This window comes from Mustela erminea, chromosome 10 (assembly GCF_009829155.1).
Source record: "Mustela erminea isolate mMusErm1 chromosome 10, mMusErm1.Pri, whole genome shotgun sequence".
NCBI classification, from domain to species: Eukaryota; Metazoa; Chordata; class Mammalia; order Carnivora; family Mustelidae; genus Mustela; species Mustela erminea.
Genome location: NC_045623.1, coordinates 97,524,016 through 97,545,003, shown reverse-complemented (window position 1 = coordinate 97,545,003; position 20,988 = coordinate 97,524,016). Strand labels below are relative to the sequence as shown.

At 57.8% G+C, this 20,988-nt stretch overlaps 1 protein-coding gene across 12 annotated transcripts in view; it reads left to right on the top strand.

The window, feature by feature from the left end:
- ARHGEF10L (Rho guanine nucleotide exchange factor 10 like) overlaps positions 1–20,988 on the top strand; it is a 155,312-nt gene that overhangs the window by 120,629 nt on the left and 13,695 nt on the right. For all 12 annotated transcript variants that reach the window (XM_032361134.1, XM_032361140.1, XM_032361139.1 and 9 more), the window contains 3 exons: positions 704–924; positions 1,328–1,482; positions 5,732–5,880. In XM_032361134.1, the coding sequence (XP_032217025.1) occupies positions 704–924; positions 1,328–1,482; positions 5,732–5,880 (525 nt within the window). The remainder of the gene's footprint in view (positions 1–703; positions 925–1,327; positions 1,483–5,731; positions 5,881–20,988) is intronic.

Sequence of the window (20,988 nt, the reverse complement as noted above, 5' to 3'; positions counted from 1 at the left end):
CCACTTATCCACTTATCCATTATAATCATCCATCTGTCCACCCACCCATCCATCCGTCCGTCCATCCATATAATCATCGTCCCATCCATCCACTTATCCATAATAATCATCCATTGGCCTGTCCATCCATCCATCCATCTGTCCATCCACCTGTGTAATCATCCATTCATCCATTCACTTGCCCATAGAATCACCCATCCATCCATCCGCTCACTTTCATCTCCTCATCCGTCCATCTGTCCGTGCATCTACCCACTCTTCTCCCCTTCCTTCCACCCATCCCTTTATCCGTCTGCTCATCTGTTCAGCGAGTGTATATTAAGTGCTTGCCACTGGCTAAGCATAGCGGTGGAATGGTGAACCAGACAGAGGAGGACATTGTAAGGGGCAGACGTATGTTCACTATTTGTTGGTTGAAATTCACTCTAAAGTTGGAGAAATAGAGAGCTGACGGGTATCTGGTCTACCCTGGCTCCTTGCCTGAGTTCCTTTGGGCCCTGAATCTAATCCGTTGCCATGGCAGCTGGGGAAGAGTGACCTTCAGGGACAGCGCGATGTGTGGGGGCAGGAGAGGGGACGCTCTTCCCGATGCCTAACCTCAGTATGAGTAGAAATTTGGGACAGGTCACCGGGAAGGCAGGCTCTGAGCTCTGTCCCCGCCCTGGTGGCTGTGCCTGATGGCCCGTCTGGGTCTCCACTGCAGGTCGGGGGCGGGCAGGAAGGTGCAGGGGGCCAGGTTGAGATCTTCTCCTTGAACCGGCCCTCGCCCCGCACGGTCAAGTCCTTCCCGCTGGCGGCCCCTGTGCTCTGCATGGAGTACATTCCCGAGCCAGAAGAAGGGGAGAGTGGAGACGAGAGCCGCATGGCCCCTGACCCCTCGACCACAGTGCATCCCACCATCTGTCTCGGGCTCCAGGATGGCAGGTGAGGGGCCTGGGGCAGAGGAGCACGTCACTGCTTTATTTCTATCTGTGGCCGTGAGGCCGGCATCATTGCTCCATTCTGGGGGGGAACTGAGGGGCAGCAGCCTGGGGGGTCAGCTAGAAGACGGCGTGTCTGGGTTCCCACTTGGGTCTGTGTGGTCCCGAGGACAGTCCTCTTAGCATCTCTGTCTGCCTCCTCTCCAGCCTCCCACCGGCTCCTCCCTGGGGCAGGGGTGGGGAGGGCGCCATCCTCAAAAGACCCTGGGAAAGCCCAGCCTCCTAAAGGCAGAACAGCAGCGTCTCGGGAGGGGAGGGAGGCCTCTCCCTAGGGCCTGCAGGGCAGTGGGGGTGGGGTCTGCATGAGTCACTCAGGTCTCCTACACCCCCCCCCCCAACTCCTACAGCATCCTGGTTTACGGCAGTGTGGACACGGGTACCCAGTGCCTGGCGACCTGCAGGAGCCCCGGTCTGCAGCCTGTGCTCTGCCTGTGCCACAGCCCCTTCCACCTGTTTGCAGGTCTGCAGGATGGGACCCTCGCCGCCTTCCCTCGGACCAGCGGTGAGGAGGCTGGGGGTGGTGGGGGCAGCCCTGGGCACTGACTAGGAGCCGCGTCCTGTACCAGCATGGTGGTGGGAGGCAGGGTGAGGAGGCAGCTCGGAAACAAATCAGGGAATCTGGGGGTACTTGGAGATCCCTGATCCCCACTGGGGTCCCTGAGTGAACGGGGTGCTCACTGCCATGCAGGCAGCTCCCCCCTCTGCCCTGTTGGCAGGAGGTGGCTATGTCCAGTGGTTAGCAAATTGCTTTGCGCCTGGGTCTTCTCATCTGTAAAATGGGCATGGTGTCAGTACCACGGCTCACGGGTCCCAGTGGGTTCAACAACTCGGCGAAGGCATAGCCTTGGGCCTGGCAGAGTGAATGCTTACTGATGTTAAGCATTTGCACCTATGATGTTACTGAGCCACCGGCCACGGCCACGGGATGGGTCCAAGGGTGATGTCTGGAAGGCAAGGCTGGCGGTGTTCAGTGTTCGGTGTTCAGCTGATGAGTCCCGGGAACATTCAGAGCTTAATGTGTGCACGTTCTCTGAGTTCTCACCACCGCCTTCGAGAATGGCCCAAGCTGCGACCCTGGGCGGGGACACGGCCTGTGCGCAGCATGAAGAGGGCCGCAGTCCCTGTCCCGTCCACCAGCTCAGCTCCTACGGTTCCAAGATATGTGCTGGGGGGAGGGCAGACGCCCCCATTGCGCCCAGAGAGGGCTGAGGAGTCTGAAGCTCCCCAACCCACAGGCACCATGTCCCTCCTCTCCCTCCCCTGCCTCTCCTCCCCTCCCTCCTCCTTTCTCCCCTTCCCTCCCCCTCCCCTCTCCCCTCCTTCTCTTCCTCTCTCCCCCTTCTCTCCCTACCCCCCTCCCCTCTCCCTCCCCCCCCCTTCAAGCCTCTAATTGCTGCGTCATCACTGCCTGTTGCAGGGTTATAAACGGATATTTGTACTGAGCTATTTTTTTTGCCACTTGGCACTGTGTTGGTATTTTTAATTAGCTTTTGATAAGGCATTTATAGTTTTTAATTAAAGGGGGAAGAGGGAGGGAAAAAAATCCCTCTCACCGACAGACACTGCATGTGTGTCAGTGTAAATACGGGCTCCAGGTTTTGGAGGTTTGGATGTGGGTTCCAAAGGGACCCCCCCTTCCCTGGCCCCCCTGAATCCTGTGAGCCTGCCTTCTGCTCTGGCCTCCTGGTCCCCACTTTGGGCTGCCCTGCGCCCTTTGCCCCTCGGTTCCTGACTTGTTGCTTTGGGCTCAGGGGTGCGGGGGTAAGACGGTGTCTCCGATGGCTGCGGCCACCATAACAAAATGTCACCCACTGAGTTTATTTATTTATTTTTAAAATTTCATTTATTTATTTGTCAGAGGGAGAGAGCTCGCGAGCATTAGCAGGGAGAGCGGCAGCAGGCAGAGGGAGAAGCAGGCTCCCCACTGAGCAGGAAGCCTGACACAGGGCTGGATCCCAGGATCCTGGGATGGTGACCTGAGCCGTGGGCGGGCAGACTGAGTGAGCCACCCTGTTGCCCCCACCAACTGAGTTTAAATAACATGAATGTATTGGGGATAACTGGGGGAAAACAAGGCCCAGCAAGGGAAGCCTATTGGAGCTTTGTCCTCTAATGGGGGACATCTGTCCCTTGTCCTTTTTGATATAAAAATATCACTGTTATTAAATTTTACCAGTTTATCATTCTGTCCTGGAGTCAGGACTTCCTGGGGGATGTCTGAGATGCCAGCAGGGGGAGGAGCAGTCACCAGCATGTGACCCTCAGGGGTGTCAGACCCTAGCCCCTTCCCCCCGCCGCCATGACCACTCTCTGTGCTGGAGAGGTATAGGAAGACAGTACAAGGGCTCTGGTGGTCAAAACTTCTGTGCCCCTGGGGCAGAGCCCCCACCTCCCTGTTTTCGGGTGTGGTCGCAGCATCCCCAGCTGCTTCCTCACTGGGGGAGGTCACCCTCCACCCGCCTCCTGCCAGAGTGGCTCCGGTTCTGGCCAAGCACATGCAGTACTTTCCTCTGGCCACTGGGAGGCGCCAAAGCCTTGTGTTTTGTGGTTCTGGTATTGGGGTTGGGGGTCAGTGTCCCCCCAGTGGAGGCCTGGCCACCTTGTGGTCACTTACCGCCCTGGCTCCAGGGCCCTTCAGGAACTCGGGGAAGCTGAGAGGGCAGCAGGGGTTGGGAAGGAGGCTGGGGCCAGTCAGCACGGTTCACATCCTGCTCGGCCTGTCACCCCTTGGGTGGCTCTGCAGCTTTGTTCTCCAGGAGTCCGTTGTCACATCCGTCAGGTGGCCTCCGCACCTGCCCGTGCAAACCACTGTGCTCTGGCCAATGACACCAAACAGGAACTCATGGGCGCTGGTTACTTTCTGGCCCTGTCACCGGGGCTGGTTGTTTAAACTCTGAGTCTGTTTTCTCAGCGTAACAATAAGAATAGAATCTTCCACGTAGACTTGCCAGGAGTTAGGGAAATAATTCACGGAAAGAGTGTCTGGCGCGTGCCAGCGTTCAGCGGCGCCAGCGACAGCCGCTGGTGGCCCTTGCCGTGGGCCGACCCTGTGTTCAGCATTCCCCACGTGGCCCCCGGCCCCGCAGCCCCGGCCGCGGGCAGGCACAGTCATGCCTCTCGGACAGGTGAGGCTCTGAGAGGTGAAGCCACTGGCCCAAGGTCTGGCAGATGTTTGGGGGCCGCAGCCAGGATTCCGGCCCAGTCTGCTTTCCAGGTGCTCACGTTCACAGGCCGGGAAGACCCTATGCCCAGGCTCCTAGCTGAGCGGGGAGTCGGCCCGTTTTAAGTAGGACGGAAGGGCAAGGGGAGAACCTGTTTCACGGGTGGGGAATGCAGACGGAGAGGGAAAGCCCAGGGCAGGGGAGTGGTAGGAGGTGTGGTCTCTCTTCCGAGGGCTCCTCCCAAGACCACCCCCCCCACCAGCAGCGGCTTTCACCACTCTGTTCCCCGCTGTGCCCCCAGCACCTGGCCCACGGGGACGGGGACAGTCTGTGCTAGGGTTCCTTCGGACTCCTTCCAGGGGCTGGTGGGGAGCATGTGGGACGGCTGGGCGCTGAGAAACCAGCCCCAGGCTCTGTCCTTCTCCCAGACCCCAGCCACTGCTGCCTGTGTCCAGAGTATGGGCCCCCGGTCCCTTACCTGGCACGCGGGCAGGACAGGGTGGCCGCTGGGGCTCTGTGTGGCATTGGGTGTGACCTCGGAGAAACAGCAGCCTCTGTGGGCACTGCTCACGTGCCAGGGAACATTCTTGGCACATTCTTGGGTGGACTGAGCCTCCTGGGGTGGGGAGGAGAGAATTTTGTTCCGAGCCAGGCCAGGTCTCTTGGTGTGCTCTGTTTTCAGGGGCAGTAGACTGGGCCTCTGAGACTTCTTTATCTGCCCCTGGAGGTGGCAGCCTCTCTGGCAGAGGAAGGGCATCAGAGATCTTGGCAAAGAGGACAGAGTGCCCCAGAGGTGGCAAGATCTCTGAGGTGGCAAGAGTCAGCCAGAAACATCTAGTAAAAATCCTCAGAGACAGTCTGGGTGGTTCTTCCCATTTTACAGATGGGGAGACTGAGGCCTTCAGAGCAGGGAGACGCATGCTCCAAGTCCCAGTTGAGTTTCTAGGAGAACCCAGGCCAGCTCAGGGCACTTCCCACCATGCTGAGCTGCCTCCTTGGCCGGCCACGCGGATGCCGCGTCTTCTGGGAAGCCTCTCCGGATTGCCCCCACCTCCACCCCGACAGAGGGTACTGCCTGTCTCAGCACTCCGCGCGGCTCCTGTGCTCGCCTGCTCATCTGTGCTTGGCAGCTTGGGTGGGGACTGCTGACCAGCCCCGGGGTCTCTCCGGCCAAAAGGGTTTTCTTGGAGGGCAGGGTCTGTGTCAGACTCCTTCCTGCCCGCCCCGTGCCCACACCCGGCCTGGCCTGGGTTGGTGCTCACTTATTGTGTGGGATGAACGAAGGAACAGGATGGCAGGGGGCGGGGAGGGGGAATCCACGTGGAAGAGAGGGGCATAGAGGAGGAAGAGAGTGGATTGGGGGGTGCAGCCCTGGGGGGCATGATGGAGGCAGATAGGAACAGCCCCGTCCCTTTGGAGGAGGGAGAGGGGCCATAGAGAAGGGTGACAGGGTGTTGTGGGGCTGCTGGGCCCCCTGCTGAGGGTTCCTGACAGTTCCCAAGGGTTGAGGAGCCCTGCGCCCCTGTGTGCCATTCCCTCCCCTGCCCGCCCCCCGCCCCCTCCTGACCTGCGGCTTTCCTCTCCCTGCAGGAGGTGTCCCCTGGGACCTGGAGAGCCCTCCTGTGTGCCTGACTGTGGGGACAGGACCCATCCGCACCCTGCTGAGCCTGGAGGACGCTGTGTGGGCCAGCTGTGGGCCTCGGGTCACCGTGGTGGATGCCACTAGCTTGCAGACTCAGGTACTGGCCTCACCTTGTGGCTCAAGGCCGCAGGCCTCCAGGCCACCTGCTGGGCACATCCTCGTGGATGTCCTCCCTGGCATCTCGTGCCCTCCCTGGCGTCGTGCTCAGGCCCAGCTGCGTCTCAGGGATCTGAGCTTGTTGAGAAGCACAGTGGGCCCCATGTCGCTGCTGGGCCCCGCCATCCGCCCCAGCATGCATCCCTAGGGCTGCCTGGAGGGGAAGAGTCCGACCACTGGGCTGAGCCGTGATCCGGCCCCTGGCCTGGGTCTCTTGCTGCCTGTGGGGCAGGGACTGGGAGCCCAGCCTCACACCGTACCCGGGACCCGGCTGTGCCAAGGGGAGGCTGGTGGATGCAGCCATCCTGGAGGCTGGGCTCTTTAATTTCCTTTTCTAGGATTTATTTATTTACTTACTTGAGAGAGAGAGAAAGAGGGAGGGAGAGTGGATGAGAGCAGGCAGAGAGAGAGGGAAATCTTCAAGCAGACTCGCCGCTGAGCACGGAGCCTGACGCGGGGCTCCATCTCACGACCCTGAGATCACGTGATTACAACCCAGGCCAAAATCAGGAGTGGGATGCTTAACCGACTGAGCCAGCCAGGCGCCCTGGGCTCTTTGATCAGTGTGGAGGGGGATGCTGCTGGGTCCTCCTTGCCCTGCTGTGCTTGGCCATCCGGATGGGGCCTGGTCCCACGGCTCCCGCCCCGCTCACCCTGGGCCTGTGCCTGTAACTGACCCACAGCATTGCCTGCTCTGCTTCCCCACACTGCAGGGCCCACCCTGGGCCTCAGGCATGGACGAGGGCGTGGGTGCCCTCCCCCCCACCCCCGCACCCCCGCACCCCCGCACCCCCGCCGTGGTATTTTGGTGATGTTTGCCTTCATTTGATTTGTTTGGATTGTCAGCTTGGCGTGGGGCCTTGGTAATTGGGCCCGGAGTAGAGGTCTGGTTATAGGCTCGGGTTCGGAGCAGACAGGCCCCCGGGTGAGCTGCTGTGAGGTCACGATGGCCGTTTGCCTGCCGGCCCGTCTCTGTAGATGGGCTGTGAGCTGGCTACATGACAGCCAGGCGAGAACACCACGGGAATCCTGCCACGGTAGGATCGCAGGTTGAGGGCTGGATCAGGTGGGGACACTGAGGCCTAGGGAGCTGTGGGCGAGCCCTGGGACCCTGTCTTGAGTCTCCAGATCGTGGTGCTCACTTTCCCATGTTTGTTGGAACCCGAGGGGCAGTCCTGGAGCTGTAGGCACCTGGCTCTGAGACCCAACACGGCCGCTCACCACCTGGTGACTTGTTAGGAAACCATTTGTGAACCCCGGTTTCCTGTTGGTGAAAGGGGGCTCTGTCTCACTTCCTGGGGGTCCTCTCATGCCCTGAAGTAATGCTTGGGTGCCACTGTCCTAGTCAGGGCTGGCACTGGGACATATTTGATGAGAGGCCCCTTCCGGTGCAGGGCACAGAGGAGGAGGGATTACCGGCTGGCCCGTGAGCCGGGGGGTGCGGGGGGAGACAGTGCTCTGGGCAGAACTGGAGGGTTTAGGCTTTGAGCTGTCATCATCCTTTAGGCAGCAGCCTCCCCAAATGCTGTCGAGGACCAGTGACTTCACTGGTGCTGTTGGGCCGGGCTGGTGGGCGGGGGGCTTCTGGGGAGGGCCAGGGAGGCCTTAAGAGGAAGAATGTTGCTGGTCTTCTTTTTCCTGAGGGGAAGCCAGAGTGGGGGGGGTGGGGAGCCCTGAGCAGCTGTAGCCACAGACCCCCTTCCCAGCCCCTGGTTTGCTCTGGAGGGCTTGCCTGCTACCCCTCCCCCACACCGGCCCCCAAGGGCCTCTCCCCTCGTCCACCTGCTGAGAGGAAGGAGAGCAGGGAGGGTCCCCCCAGGGTCTTTGGGGGTCGCTGAGGCTCCTGGGTCTCAAGCCACTTGGCAGGATGGAGGACGAGGCCCGTCGGATTCCTTGGCCAACCCCCTGCGTCTCCTCCCGCACTGTCCCTGCTTTGTCCTTACATCAGGCCCGGGTGTCTTCCTGGCTTTCTCCTGCTAGTAGTACCCTGTGCGACTTCCAGTTCTTGCGGAGGAGAGCTGCGGTGAGCACCGGGGTCCAGCTGAGGGCAGCTGGGGAAGGGGGGAGGGGCCCCAGTCCTGCACATGGCAGCCTCCAGACTGACGGGGGAGACCCAGGCCTGCCCCGGAGGGCCTCCCATCTGAAGGGGGAGACACGCCTGCCCTTGAGGGCCTCCAGTCTGGTGGAGAGACCCAAACTCTATTGTCTGTGTGGGAAGAGTGAGCCCAGAGACACGAAGACGTCAAGAGCAGACGGAGGATAAGATGGAAACGGGCCGAGCAGGCCCTCCGAGGGCCCTGTTGGCCCAAGGACGCTCTCAGCGCTGCCAGCGCGGGCAACGGAGGGAGAGGGAGGAGGCAGCTGGGGGCTCTGGGAGGCAGCCTGTGAACCACGGGGTCTCTCTAAAGGAGACTTGTGTAAGGAAGGGTCCAGAGGACCCAGGAACCACATGGGAGCCAGCGGCTCATGGTCGCTGGGGAGTTGTGAGCCACAGGACCTAAGCCCTGGTGCGAGCTGGGTCCCCTGTGCTCCCCACCCCAGGGCTCTGCGACTTTCTGGAGGGGTTGGATTGGGAGGCATCACCCAGGGCCATGGCCCCCATCTCTGTCCTGGCCGTGCCCTTCTTGGGTTCCCTGGACACCCCACTCCCTTGGAGGTGTGGTTGGCTGCTGGCTGCTTCAGATGGCCCTGGCTGTGTCCTGCCAAGCTCTGAACCCTTGGACAAGGCACTGAGCCCTCCCGGGCCTCAGTGGCACCATCTAGAGAATGCGATGCTGGTAGGACCCCGCTGAGGGTTGAATGAGAGCACTTAGGTGCAGAAGGGCTGGTTCCCACAGGACCCGGCACGCGGCAAGTGCTCGGGGATCGTGCTCAGGGACCGCTGGTTGTCACTGTAATTACTTGGCCTTACATCCTTCCTTCTTCCCGTATACAGGGCTTACTTGCAGATTCAAACTCCCTTTGAGTCGGTGTTGCTGGTGGGTGTGGGGCGTGCGTCCGTGTGGCGGGTCTACCATCCTGGCTTTGCTGACAGCTGTCCTGGGAGCGTGAAACGGACGGATGAAGGGCAGGACGGGGACGGGGACGGGGCTGGGGCTTGGCTCTCCCTCCCCTGCTCCTGCCGCTCACCCGCCGCAGTGCAGTCCTGCCCGGCCCCGAAGCTCAGCTCTGGCCCCACCGTCCCTGGGGCTGAGCAGCCACCAGGCTCCAGCTCGAGGCTGCGATGATTTAAGATTAGTTCTGGACCAGCTGCTCTCAAGAAGGGGATCAATATGGCCTTCTACCTGCGTTGCACGCCGCAGAGGACATCGGGAGGGCATTGGGTGCGGGGAGGCAGGACGGAGGAAGGGGTGGCGGGTCGGAGGGAGCACGCGCCCCGTCTGCAGCTGGGGAAATTGAAAAGTTTGTGTGCTGCACGGTGTGGGCAGCTCACCCTCAGTACACACCGCGTTCGGCAGGATAACGAGGTGATTGCCATGCATATTTAATGAGGCTACACGCCCGCCACTGCTGCCCACCTTCGCGCTGGGTTCTGGAAACAGCCCCGTCCGCTGCTGCCTAATGATGCCATCCGTGGGGCCTGGCTCGAGGCTGGCCGGCCCTGGAGGAGCAGGCCGGAGAGCCGGCTGCTGTCCCAGGGCTCAGCGTACATCTTTGCAGAAGGTTTTACTTCAGAGGAAGGGCTTTGCTTATCCGCGGTGACGTGGTTCCTTCTCCCCAGGCCAGAGAAAAGCCTCCGTGGGGATTTGACATGCTAAGAGCTAACTGCTCCGTGCTCCGGGCCAAGAGGCCCGGGAGTGTGCCCGTGGCTGAAGGCGGGCCTAGCAGGGCCCTGGCCCAAATGTGGAGACCTAGGGAGTTAATCCAGGGATTGTGTTAACTCCAAGGAGCTTTCCCTGATTTTTATCACTCCCGGGAAAATCATACTAACCAGTATATACGGATCGGGGATGGGTTTTAAGTACAAGTTTTAAGGTATTAACTTGTTTCATCTTCAAATCACCCTATGAGACGAGCATTATTATTATTCCCACACTATGGATGAGGAAACAGGTACAGAGAGGTTAAGTGGCTTGCCCCAGGTCACACAGCTAGAAGGAGGCAGAACTGGGAGCTGAACATGGCCGTCTGACTCCTGAGTCTGCTCTCCATCTCAGTGTTGGCTGCTTGGGCAGGCAGAAGGCTGCGTCCTTCAGGCCGCATTTGTCCCCTGCAGTTTCTTTCCTACCACATGTAACTCCTCAGAACTCTGATTTGCTGACGCACATGCCTTTCCCACCAACGCGGCTCCCGGCCAAGAGTTTCGGCCTGTTCATTTTCCTTTCCCCCGCGTCTGGCTTAACATCGTGGTGCTCAGAGTTAGTAGTCACAGTGGATGGAAAGATGGGTGTCCTGATCCCCAGGCCCTCTGTGTGGGGGTGCTGGAGGGATGGACACGAGTATGACCTGGTCTCAGCTCCTGGGAGCTCAGAGTCCAGTGTGGGGAGCAGATCCGGGAGGCTCAGGGTCAGCCCAGGGTGAGGAGACTGCCGGGGGGCAAGGCCACGCCCAGTGGGAACCCAGGGGAGGCACGAGGGCTGTCAGATCCAGCCAGAGGAGGGACAGGAGCAGGAGAGGTTCCTGGGGGTCAGGAGCCCTGAGCGGGACCGGCCAGGTGTGTGGCTGTGGGGAGCACAGGAGGACAAGAGGCAGGAGGATGCTCAGAGCAGAGAAGGCCCCAGGAGCTGGGTCAGGGTCAGCCCCACAGAGCACAGACGATGTTTGGAGGGTTCCCTGGGGACAGGCCTCTGCCTGCACCCCTGCCCCCACCAGCTGTCTCTATTTAGGTCCACTTGGACCCCCGCAGCCACCCCTGACCTTGCCGAACCTGCCCCCTGCGGAGCCAGCGCCCACAGTGTGTCTCCGGGTGTGACGCTTGCCCACCAACGGCTTGTTCGGCTCCTGGGTCCCAGTGGAGCAGCCGCGAGACCTGTTAAATAATAATGTAGCTCGCCAGGGCCTGTGTCAACACCGCATCCTCGTGTTCATTATCTAGTTCGGCACCTTCAAAGTCTAATCCAGTCCTATGGAGTTCATTTGAACCGATTGCTGGAGGGGAAGCCAGCTGTGGGATGATTGTCGCATCTTAATTAAAGAATAAGCTTATTGGGGACAGGTCGCCTGAAAAGTGCCAGAACACAGGGCAGGTCGTGTCAGTATCTGTGCACAGGGTGGCCCCCGTCCCGCAGGACTGTGGCGAGGGTTCATCGGGGCAACCTCTGTCTCATGAGACCCCAGCTCCCCCTGGCTGGCGGACAGGTCTGTGTGGACCACCTCCCCTCCTCCACACCTGCTGGGTCACACCGCCCCCACCCACCCCTGCCCCGTGACCCGCCACTGCAGCGCTGAACTCCTTCACAGCCCTGGCCACAGCGGCACATTGACATTTTGGGGACAGTTACCGGATTAACTACACCGAGGCTGTGTTGGGCAGGACCACGCCTGGTGGGCTCCCAGCGCACCCCAGGTGCTGAGACCAGCGGGGGCTGCTCAGCGCAGGGCTGTGATGGGCAGTTTCCCTCGGGGGAGTGGGCTCTGGCGGAGGTGGGCGGGGAGGGGAGATCTGGGCAGGGCGTGTGCTGTTAATCTGCTTCAGAGCTCAGAGCAGAGCCCAGGAAGGACGCTTCCTGCTTCCCGGAGTGCTGCTGTCACTAATCCCACCTTGCTCTGCTCCCGCCACACCCTCGGCACGCCGCCGCTGGCCTCCGATACCGGCACTGATGCGGACTGTCATCAGGCATGCCCGAAAAGAAACTTCCCTGGATTCCTGAACACCAGCAGCCCCCAGAAGTCCCCCTGCCGGCCCCCAGATAGAGCCGCCTTCCCCACCCTTAATTTTCACGTTTAGTGCCCAAACTTAGTTTGCATGTATTAGCTGTTGTAAATCTATCATAACAGTGTGATGTGGCATGAATAATGCATCGCTGGGCTGTATTAGTTTTCTGTCTTCTATCTTATTTATGACACGAAACTGGTGGGAATTTGCAAAAGCGAAATCTAGGCGCAAGGCTTCTTGGGTAATGGTATGCAAATTGGCGTGAGGGCGGAAAGATTCACCCAGTCCTCGGGGTGCCCGAGCCCCAGCATGTGGGCCACCTGGGCGAGCGGGGCAGAGCTCCTGTCACTGCGGGGAGTCATTCCTGTCCCACAGTTTTGTCTTAATTTTTTGTAAGTGTGTGTGTCACTGCTGCTGTCATCCTATTATGTCTTAAAAATGAAAAGTTGGCAGGTGAAACTTGAGACATTGATTGTCTAAAGGTTGCGGAGACTTTCCAGGAGGTTCAGACAAGGAGTGTTTTCCAGCAGCAGGAAGAATTGAGGTTAGACTTGCAGAAGACCTTTCTTTCAGGAAGCTTGTGAAGGATGGGGGGGGGGTTGGGGGATCCATGGGGTCCCCTCCTGGGGGGTGTCGAGGAGCCAGGCATGGCTCAGGGCCCGCTCTGCTCCAGGGGTCTAGGGGAGGAGGTATGTCGATGGAGACCCTGGGGGGGCTGGGGCTGCCTAAGGGGCAGGGCTCCAGGCCCCCTGTCTCTGCACCGGGACGAGCTCAGAGCTTTCCTGTATCCCATATTTGGTCTCCCCCTGTCCTGGAAGACTTAGGTTGGTAAAGGATTTCGTGGTGTAAAAAACAAGTGGTTTGAAGCTGTCGGCTCAGGGAGCAGGTTCTGTGAAGCCACGGAGAAGCCTAGGGAAGTGGTGGGGAGAAGCCAGATGGAGGAGGATGTTGTGGAGGGACCAGATGGGGGACAGGAGGTGAGGGAGGGGCAGGCGACAGCGACAGGTGGCAGTCCTCGGCCTCGGAGCCCCTGCCCCCATCCCCCCACGAGCATCTCTGGCTGTCAGTCTGTCCTTCCATCCACGTAGCTCTCCTATGCCCCCCCCCCCCACTCCTCTGTGGCCACTCTCCCTTCTGAACCCTGCTACAGCGGGAGGGGGGGATGGACACCTTCGGAGCAGCTGCCCAGGCCCCTAGAAGCTGGCAAAGATACACAAGGTCATGGATGGACCCCTGAACGCCAGGCCCTGGGCTGAGCCTTCCTACAGGGGAGGCTGGGAGCCTGAGCCCAGGACAGATGGAGTGAGATCACACAGGGAGGGGCTTAGACCAGCGTCTGCCGCACTCAGACCATTACGTGACAGTCCTCTCACGCCAGGCAGCCGGGCATGGGGAGGGTCTGCCCGGCTGGAAGCTGTAAGGGGGCAGTCCTGATGCCGTGTCTGAGTGGGCTTGCATGGCGGTCAGTGTGGGCTCGGGAGCTGGGCTGGCTGGCTTTGGCCCCCGACTCTACCACCATGTGCCTCCATTTCCCCACCTGTAAAATGGGGATAATTATAGAACTGGCCCCCCCTCCCCCCGGCTAAGCAGCTGGGTGCATGTGAAGCACAACGTGTCACAGCTGTTTTACGGGGAAAGACTTGGTCAGAATCACGTGGGGCACCCGGTGGTGGGACCGGGATCTCCAGCTCCTCACTCCAGTGCTCGATCCCAAAGCCCGGGGTCCGCCGTGTCAGGCTCGGATGGCCAGAGGTAAAGGGCCAGCTGTCGGCTCCCCTGGATACCTGGGGAGAGAGGGCAGTGGGGTGAGACAGTGGCCAGCCCAAGTCCTGACCCAGAGTGGATGTCCCCTGCGCTGGTGCTCTGCTGTGGAGGCAGACATGCCTTCCACTGAGCCCAGAAGCCCTGGAGAGGAGTGACAGTGTGGCCGGGCGGGAACCAGGCTTCCTGGAGCAGGTTCAGTGAGAACGGGTATGAGCAGAGGCCCGGGGAGAGGACAGCTTGTGTGTGTGAACGTGTGTGTGCACCTGCACGTGTGTGCAAGTGAGAGGGGAAATGGGTCGATTATATTCACCCCATTTAGTCCTTGGCTGTAGCTAGAATCCTGCTGACAGCATCCCATCGGGCTCTGGAGTCCTGGGTCAAGCCTGGAATCATTCCCTGATCCCCGTGCTTCCCCTTCCCCCACCCAGCAGTCTTGGGTGCAGATCTGGGCCTGGAGCTGAGACGTGAGCCTTCCTGGAGCCCCTCACACCCTCGGCAGGAGGGCAGCACAGTGACCTTGGCCGAGCCTGCTCACTTCTGCTGCTGTGGCCAAGGGGAGTCCAGAACAGTGGGAAGAGGTCATATGTGCTTAGTGACAAGCAGGTGTCATGTGGGGATTTTTAACTTTTGGGGGGGCAAGGTGGTTTTCAGGCTCTTTGGAGATGTTGGCAAAAGCGGTAGACCCTCTTTCCAGAAGAATGTACCAGAGGTGCCAAATATTTCACACTTAGTTCCAAAATGGGTTGTTAAAAGTTTGGAACAGGTTGTCCTTCTTGGAGCAGGCAGGGCCGTCCATCTGTCTGTCCCTTTTCAGTACCCATGTGGCCCTGAGCTGGAAGAGGCCGGCACCAGGTCAGGTCTCTTGTAACCTTCCCCCCTCCACTTTAGAGCTGAGTCAGCTGAGCCCCAGGGACGCTGACTGATGTGCTGGTGAGAGGTGGATGTGGATGTCACATCTGAAGCCCCCCCCCCCCCAAGAAATGCCCCGGAAGGACCCCACTGCTTCTGGCACATGATCCCTTGGTCGTGACCAGGTTGGACTTCAAAGGCAGGGTGCAGAAGGCCTGGGACAGAGCCCACATAAAGGTGTCTCTGTGTGTGACTCGAAGACTGGGTGTGGGCTGTGGCGTCCCACCAGGGTGACCGTCCGTCCCGGCTTGCTCAGGATGGGGTGTCCGGCTCCTGGTGCTACCACCGTCCTCCCCCCGCAAACTGGCTGGTCACCAGCTGGAATCCTGGCGCTCCCCGCCCCCCCCCCCCCATTTCCTGCACAGTGACTTTGTGAGTGTCATTCAGCCTCTGTTTGTTTCCTCAGCTGCGAAATGTTGATAAGAGTAAGATAGATAAAGAAGGGAAGGGAGTTGTGCCGATTGCCTTAAACCACAGACTGCGCCTGCCCACCTGCCCAGAGCAGCCGCTTGGAGGGGCATCCCCGTGTCTCCACCTCCGCCTGTCCCCTGGCTGGCGGAGTGAGCCCGCACTGCGGATCTCTCTCTCTCTCTTTTTTGTTTTTTTTAAAGATTTTATTTATTTATTTGACAGACAGATAATCACAAGTAGGCAGAGAGGCAGGCAGAGACAGGAAGGGAAGCAGGCTCCCTGCAGAGCAGAGAGCCGGATGTGGGGCTCAATCCCAGGACCCTGGGATCATGACCTGAGCTGAAGGCAGAGGCTTAACCCACTGAGCCACACAGGTGCCCCCTCGAATCTCTCTTGAAGCCTGCCAGTTCGATGAGGAAGGCAGGTCCCAGGCGTCTGGGGCATGGCCCGGAGGTGGGGCTGGCCAAGGGGCAGGCAGGGGCTCTGTGGGCGATCTCTGGGCCAGGCAGGGAGCTGCATGGAGAGCCCCTGCATGCCCACCCTGCTCTGTTGCGGCGCCGGTAGGAGATGCCTGGGGGGGAGTGTCCCAAGCTTGGAGTCTGGGGGTCAGGCCCACGCCCAGCTCTGCCCCTGCCCTGCGGTGCCACCTGGGCTCAGGGTTTGGCCCCTTTTCTCTCGTAAAGGTCTCAGGCAGGAGGAAATGCTGTGGCGTGGGGAGGGCCGGGCACCCAGTAGGCACCCAGCAGGCCGGAGCCGTGCCAGCCTTCTGCTATTTCTCCGTCAGCCCCCAGCCGGCCCTGAGCGCCCCAGCACTGCTTCCCGGCTCCTTGGCCTCCTCTTAGCTCTAATGACTTTGAGTGCTGAGCAGCTCACCCTGGGAATTGACAGAAACCGAGCACCGAAGCGTCACTTGGAGGCACATAAATACTGTACGATGGAGGCTGGGCTGTGTCAGCACGATTAGGAGCAGCGTCACTCACCTGAAAGCCTCGGTGCACGCGCCTGCAGCCGGGCGAGGGGGACAGGTGGGCTGGTGCTGGATCCCTGGTCTCTTCCCAGCTCCCTGACCAGCTCCTCACCACAGATGGCGTGCACAGAGCCCTGGTAGTGGCCAGCCCTGCCCATGGAGCCTCCCGGGACCCCAGAGGGCAGGTTCTCCTCCTGGCCCCATTGACAGGTGAGCGAGGAGAGCCAGTTACGGGGCCAGAGTGAGCCAGGAGCTGGGCGTCAGACCCAGGCCCTTCCCTCTGGCTGCCAGCTTTTAAAAAAAAATTTAGTTTTTAAATTAAAAAAAAATTTTTTGTCTCCCCCCCCCAACTTTTTATTTAAAGAAATTTCAAATCACAGTAAAGTTGAAAGAGTAGTACAATAAACACACCAAGATCTTCTACCTAGTTAACCGACTGTTAGCATTCTGCTGTAATCCCCCATATGATACGCATTCTCCCTTTGCTGGCTACACCATTTGGAAGTTGGTGGCAGATGTTATTACTCTTCACTCCTAAGTCGGGAAGGGTAGCAGGGCTGTCCTGCATAACTTCTGTACATTGTGGAATTGTGTCCATAGGGTCCAGTGGAGAGGAATGGGAAACCAGCCCTGAGCCCTGTGGGCAGCAACGTCTGGGCATCCCTGCTGCCTGCCTCCCTCCCCAGAAGTAGCGGGATCCATGCTGCCCGCAGGCTGCCTACTCTGCCCTGTGTCCCCCAGGAGGCCCCAACCAGGACTCCCAGGACCTGGCACCAAGAATGGGCTCCTGGCGTGGGGAGGGGTCCTGGGGAGCTGGGAGATCATAGAGGAGGGAGGGGCTGGAGTGGCCGTGCTGTTGCACACGCATCGTGCCCTTTCCCCCACCCGTGGACCACTTGGCAGGTTTGCACAGGCCTCGTGTAAAGACCTCCGGACCTGGGGGAAGACTTGTTACGCCCCTGGAGAAATGAGGCTGGGTTTCCACTGCTGACTTTGCTTTTAACTGGATTCTGACAGCAGCACGCAGGCCGGAGTAGCGACAGACTCTGGTTCTGCTTTCCGCGGCTCGAGGCCTCTGGGTTCCAGTGTGGTCTGGCCTTGTCGGAGGCCAGAGGTGCTTCTGAGCCTCCCCTTGGAGGGGGCGGGCATCGTGCTGCACGGGGCGAGCTCGGACACGCCCTCCTGTTGGTGTGCATGTGTGCATGTGTGTGCATGTGTGTGTATGCCGTGTTGGAGGAAAGTCTGCAGACAAATGTCGTGCAGACACAAAAGTCTGTCGTGACAAATCCCCCTTCCACCTGCTGTCCCCCCGTTTGTCCGTCTGCTCATTGATGGTGGGCCCCGTGGGAAGTCAGGTCCAGCCTCAGTGGCTCACCCGTGACGGGGCTTGGTGGCTCCCCTGCTGGCGTTTCCCGGCGAGGCTGGGAGGCATCCTGTTGGGACCTGGGGCTCTGCCTGGGTCTGGGCCTGCGGGAATGTGGTCTTGAGTGCCGGCTGGTTTGGGGACATAATCTGCACCCCACCCTGCTCCCCGCTCCCCGCAGGGTTTCCTGGAAGGACTAAGGAGAACAAAGCCAGCAGGACCCGGGCTGCGGTCAGCAGGCTTGGGGGCGAAGGCCCAGCGGATGGAGGTTGCTCATCTCCCCTTGCACCGGGTGGACTGGGCCCAGCTTGTGGAGGCTGGGAGGGGCCTGGCCTCCCTCTAAATCCCAGAGACTCACGGGCGGAGCCTCCAGGGCTGGGACTTCCCTGGGGTGGCGGTGGGGTGCTGAGGAAAGGGGAGCCGCCCCCGCCCGCGCCATGTGTGAGTCCCCCGTCTGAGGGAGCGAGTAGCTCCTCGTCCTCGGAATGTGCCATACCTCATACGAGAACCCCCTCCTCGCCCCTGGGGAGCCCCCACTTTGATGGAGACAACATACCCCTGCCCTTGGTGAACTTCCGGGCGAGAGGGAGCTGCAACTCCTGCCTCAGGGTCCCTCCCGGTGAGGGGTGAGCTGTGCCACAGAACCCTGCCTCCCAGGAGCAGCCTGGCACGTGGGGAGGAGAGGGTGTTGCTGGGCCCCTGAGGTTCCTGTCTCTATCAGCCTGTACCCCCTCGCCCCCTGCGGGGCCACATGCAGAGCTCAGTCACCAGGGACCGGCTGGGAAAAGCCATTGTGTTGGCTGCGTCATAGTCACGGGCCTGGTTCCCCATGGAGACCCCCTCCCCCACCAGCCAGCTTCCTTCCCTCTGGGAAACTTCTTGGTGATCTGAGCCAAGGGGAGTCAGGGCCAGCCTCACTCCCTAAGCGGGCGCAATGCCCACATCTCCAGGCCCTGCCACACCACTGTCAGAGGGACTGTCCTTCAGAGGTAAACCGGCCCATGTCATTTACAAGCCTAGCCCCTGACGCACTTAAGTGCTGGTCAGCCTTCACCGTGGACAGCAGCGGCCTGGGGTGCTCCGGCCCTGCCCACCTCTCCCCCTAAGTCTGTCCCCGGGCCCCACCCTGACACCTTTCTGTTTCTCACACCCACTGTGCCTGTTCCTGCAGGGTCTTCCCACTCCCCCACCCCAGCCCTGCTCCCTGGGACAGAACACACCTGCTCTGTTCCTGACTCCAATCTGCTCTGCTCGCTCTTTCTCCTTTTGGTTTTTTTAAAAAAGTCAAGCCCAGAGTCCAAGTGAGAGGCCCTCCAGCTGACCAGTGCCTGATATCCCATAATTATTTTAATTCTGTAACTTTGCGGTGCAATTTGACATCTGCGCCACCAAGCCTGGTTATCATCCAGCAGCATCCAGCTGAACCCTGACCCTTTCTGCCCGCACCCTCAAACTCCTTCCCCTCTGGTAGGTGCTTGTCTGTTCTCTGCATCTGTGAGTTTGTTTTTGTTTTATTTTGTTCATTTACTTGTTTTGGTTTTTTAGATTCCACATAGGAGTGAACTATTGCGATATTTGTCTTTCTCTGACTTAGTTCCCTTAGTGTATTTCCTTGTAGGTCCATCGGTGTTGCAGAGTGCTTATGCCATTGTTCTTATGGCTGAGTAGTCTTCCGTGGTCTCAATACACCATGTCTTCCTTATCCGTCCAGCAACCGATGGACACGTAGGTTGTATTGTATCATGGCTATCGTGAACAATACTTCAGTGAGCATAGGGGTGTGCGTATCTGAATTAGCTGTTACATTCTTTGAATAAATACCCACAGGTGGAATGGCTGGGTATTAGTGTAGTTCTGTTCTTAGTTTTTTGAGGAACCTCCATGCTGGTTTCCCCTTGTCTCCACATCCTTGCCAACACTGCTTATTTCTTGTGTTTTTGATGATAGCCATTCTAATAGGTGTGAGATGAAAGCTCACTGTGGTTTTGATTTATATTTCCCAGACTAACTGGTGATGTTGAATGTCTACTCAGGTGTCTGTTGGCCATCTGGAGGTCTTCTCTGGAAATATGTCTATTAAGATCCTCTGCTCATTTTAAAAATTGGGTTGTTGGGATTTTTGTTGTTGTTGTTCTTGTTGAGTTGTATGTGTTCTTTATATATTTTGAATACTAACCCCTCTCCTATTCAGCAGGCTGCCTTTTTGTTTTGATGATGGGTTCCCTTGCTGCGCAGAAACTTGTTAGTCCCCCTTGTTTATTTTTACTTTTGTTTCCCTTTCCTTTGGAGTGAGATCCACAGAGATGTCACTAAGACCCATGCTAGGGAGCCTACCTTTTTCTTCTGGGAATTTTACAGTTTCAGGTCTTACATTCAAGTCTTTCAAACATTTTGAGTTCATTTTTGTGTCTGATACAAAGTATGGGTCCCGTTTCTTTCTTTTGCATGTGGTTGTCTAGTTTTCCCAGAACCCCATTTATTGAAGAGACAGTCCTTTCTCCTTTGTGTGTCCTCAGCTCCGTTGGCATAGATACATTGTCCGTATGGATGTAGGTTTCTTTCTGGGCTCTCAGTTCTGTTCTGTTGACCTGCGTAGTTTCCTTTTGTACCAACACTGTACGGTCTTGATTATAGCTTTGTAGTGTAGGTTGAAATCAGGGAGCATGATACCTCCAGCATTGTTTTACTGTTTCAAGATTGTTTTGACTATTTGGGATCTTTTGTGGTTCTGTACAAATTTTAGAATTATTTGTTGTAGTCCTGCAAAGTGCATTTGAACTTTGATAGGGATTGCATTAAATTTGTAGATTGCTTTGGGTAGGAGGGACTTTTTTTTTTAAAGATTAATATTTTTATTTATTTGTGTATTTTGAGAGAGAGACAGAGATAGCAAGACAGCGAGTGAGAGCATGAGTAGGGAGGAGAGAAAGGAGGCTCCATGCTGAGGAGGGAGCCCAACACAGGGCTCGATCCCAGGACTCTGGGATCTTGACTTGAGCCGAAGGCAGACGCTTAACCAACTGTGCCACCCAGGTGCTCCAGATGGACATTTTTATATAATATTCTTCCAATCCATGAGCATAGAATATCTTTCCATCTATTGATGCCTTCTTTAATTTCTTTAATTAATGCCTCATAGTTTTCAGTGTACAAGTCTTTCACTTTCTTGGCTAAATTTATTCCTTGGTGTTTTATTCGTTTTGAAACAATTGTCAATGGGATCGTTTTCTTATTTTCTCTCTCTGATGAATCGTTATTAGTGCACAGAAATGCCGTGAATATTCTGTATATTGATTTCGTATCTTGCAACTTTACTGAATTCATTTATTAGGTGTAGTGGTTTTCTGGTGTATTCTTTAAGGTTTTCTATTTAGAGTATCATATTCTCTGCAAATAGTGGCAGTTTTACTTCTTCCTTTCTGATTTGGATGTCTCTTATTTCTTTTGTTGCCTAATTGTTGTGACTAGGGCTTCTAGTACTGTGTTGAATAAAAGTGGTGAGAGTGGGCATCCCTGTCTTGTTTCTGTTATTACAGGAAAAGTTTTTAGCTTCTCACGTTTGAGGGTGGTGTTCACTGCAGGATTGTCATACATCCTTTATTATGTTGAGGTACGTTTCTTCTATACCCACTTTGTTTTGAGAGGTTTTCGACATCACAAACAGATATTGAATTTTGTTAAATGCTTTTTCTGCATCTATTGAGATGATCATATGATCTTTGTCTTTCATTTTGTTAATGTGCTTTATCCCATTAATTGATTGGCAGATGTCGAACATCCTAGTATCCCTGGAGTAAATCCCCCTTGGTCATGGCATATG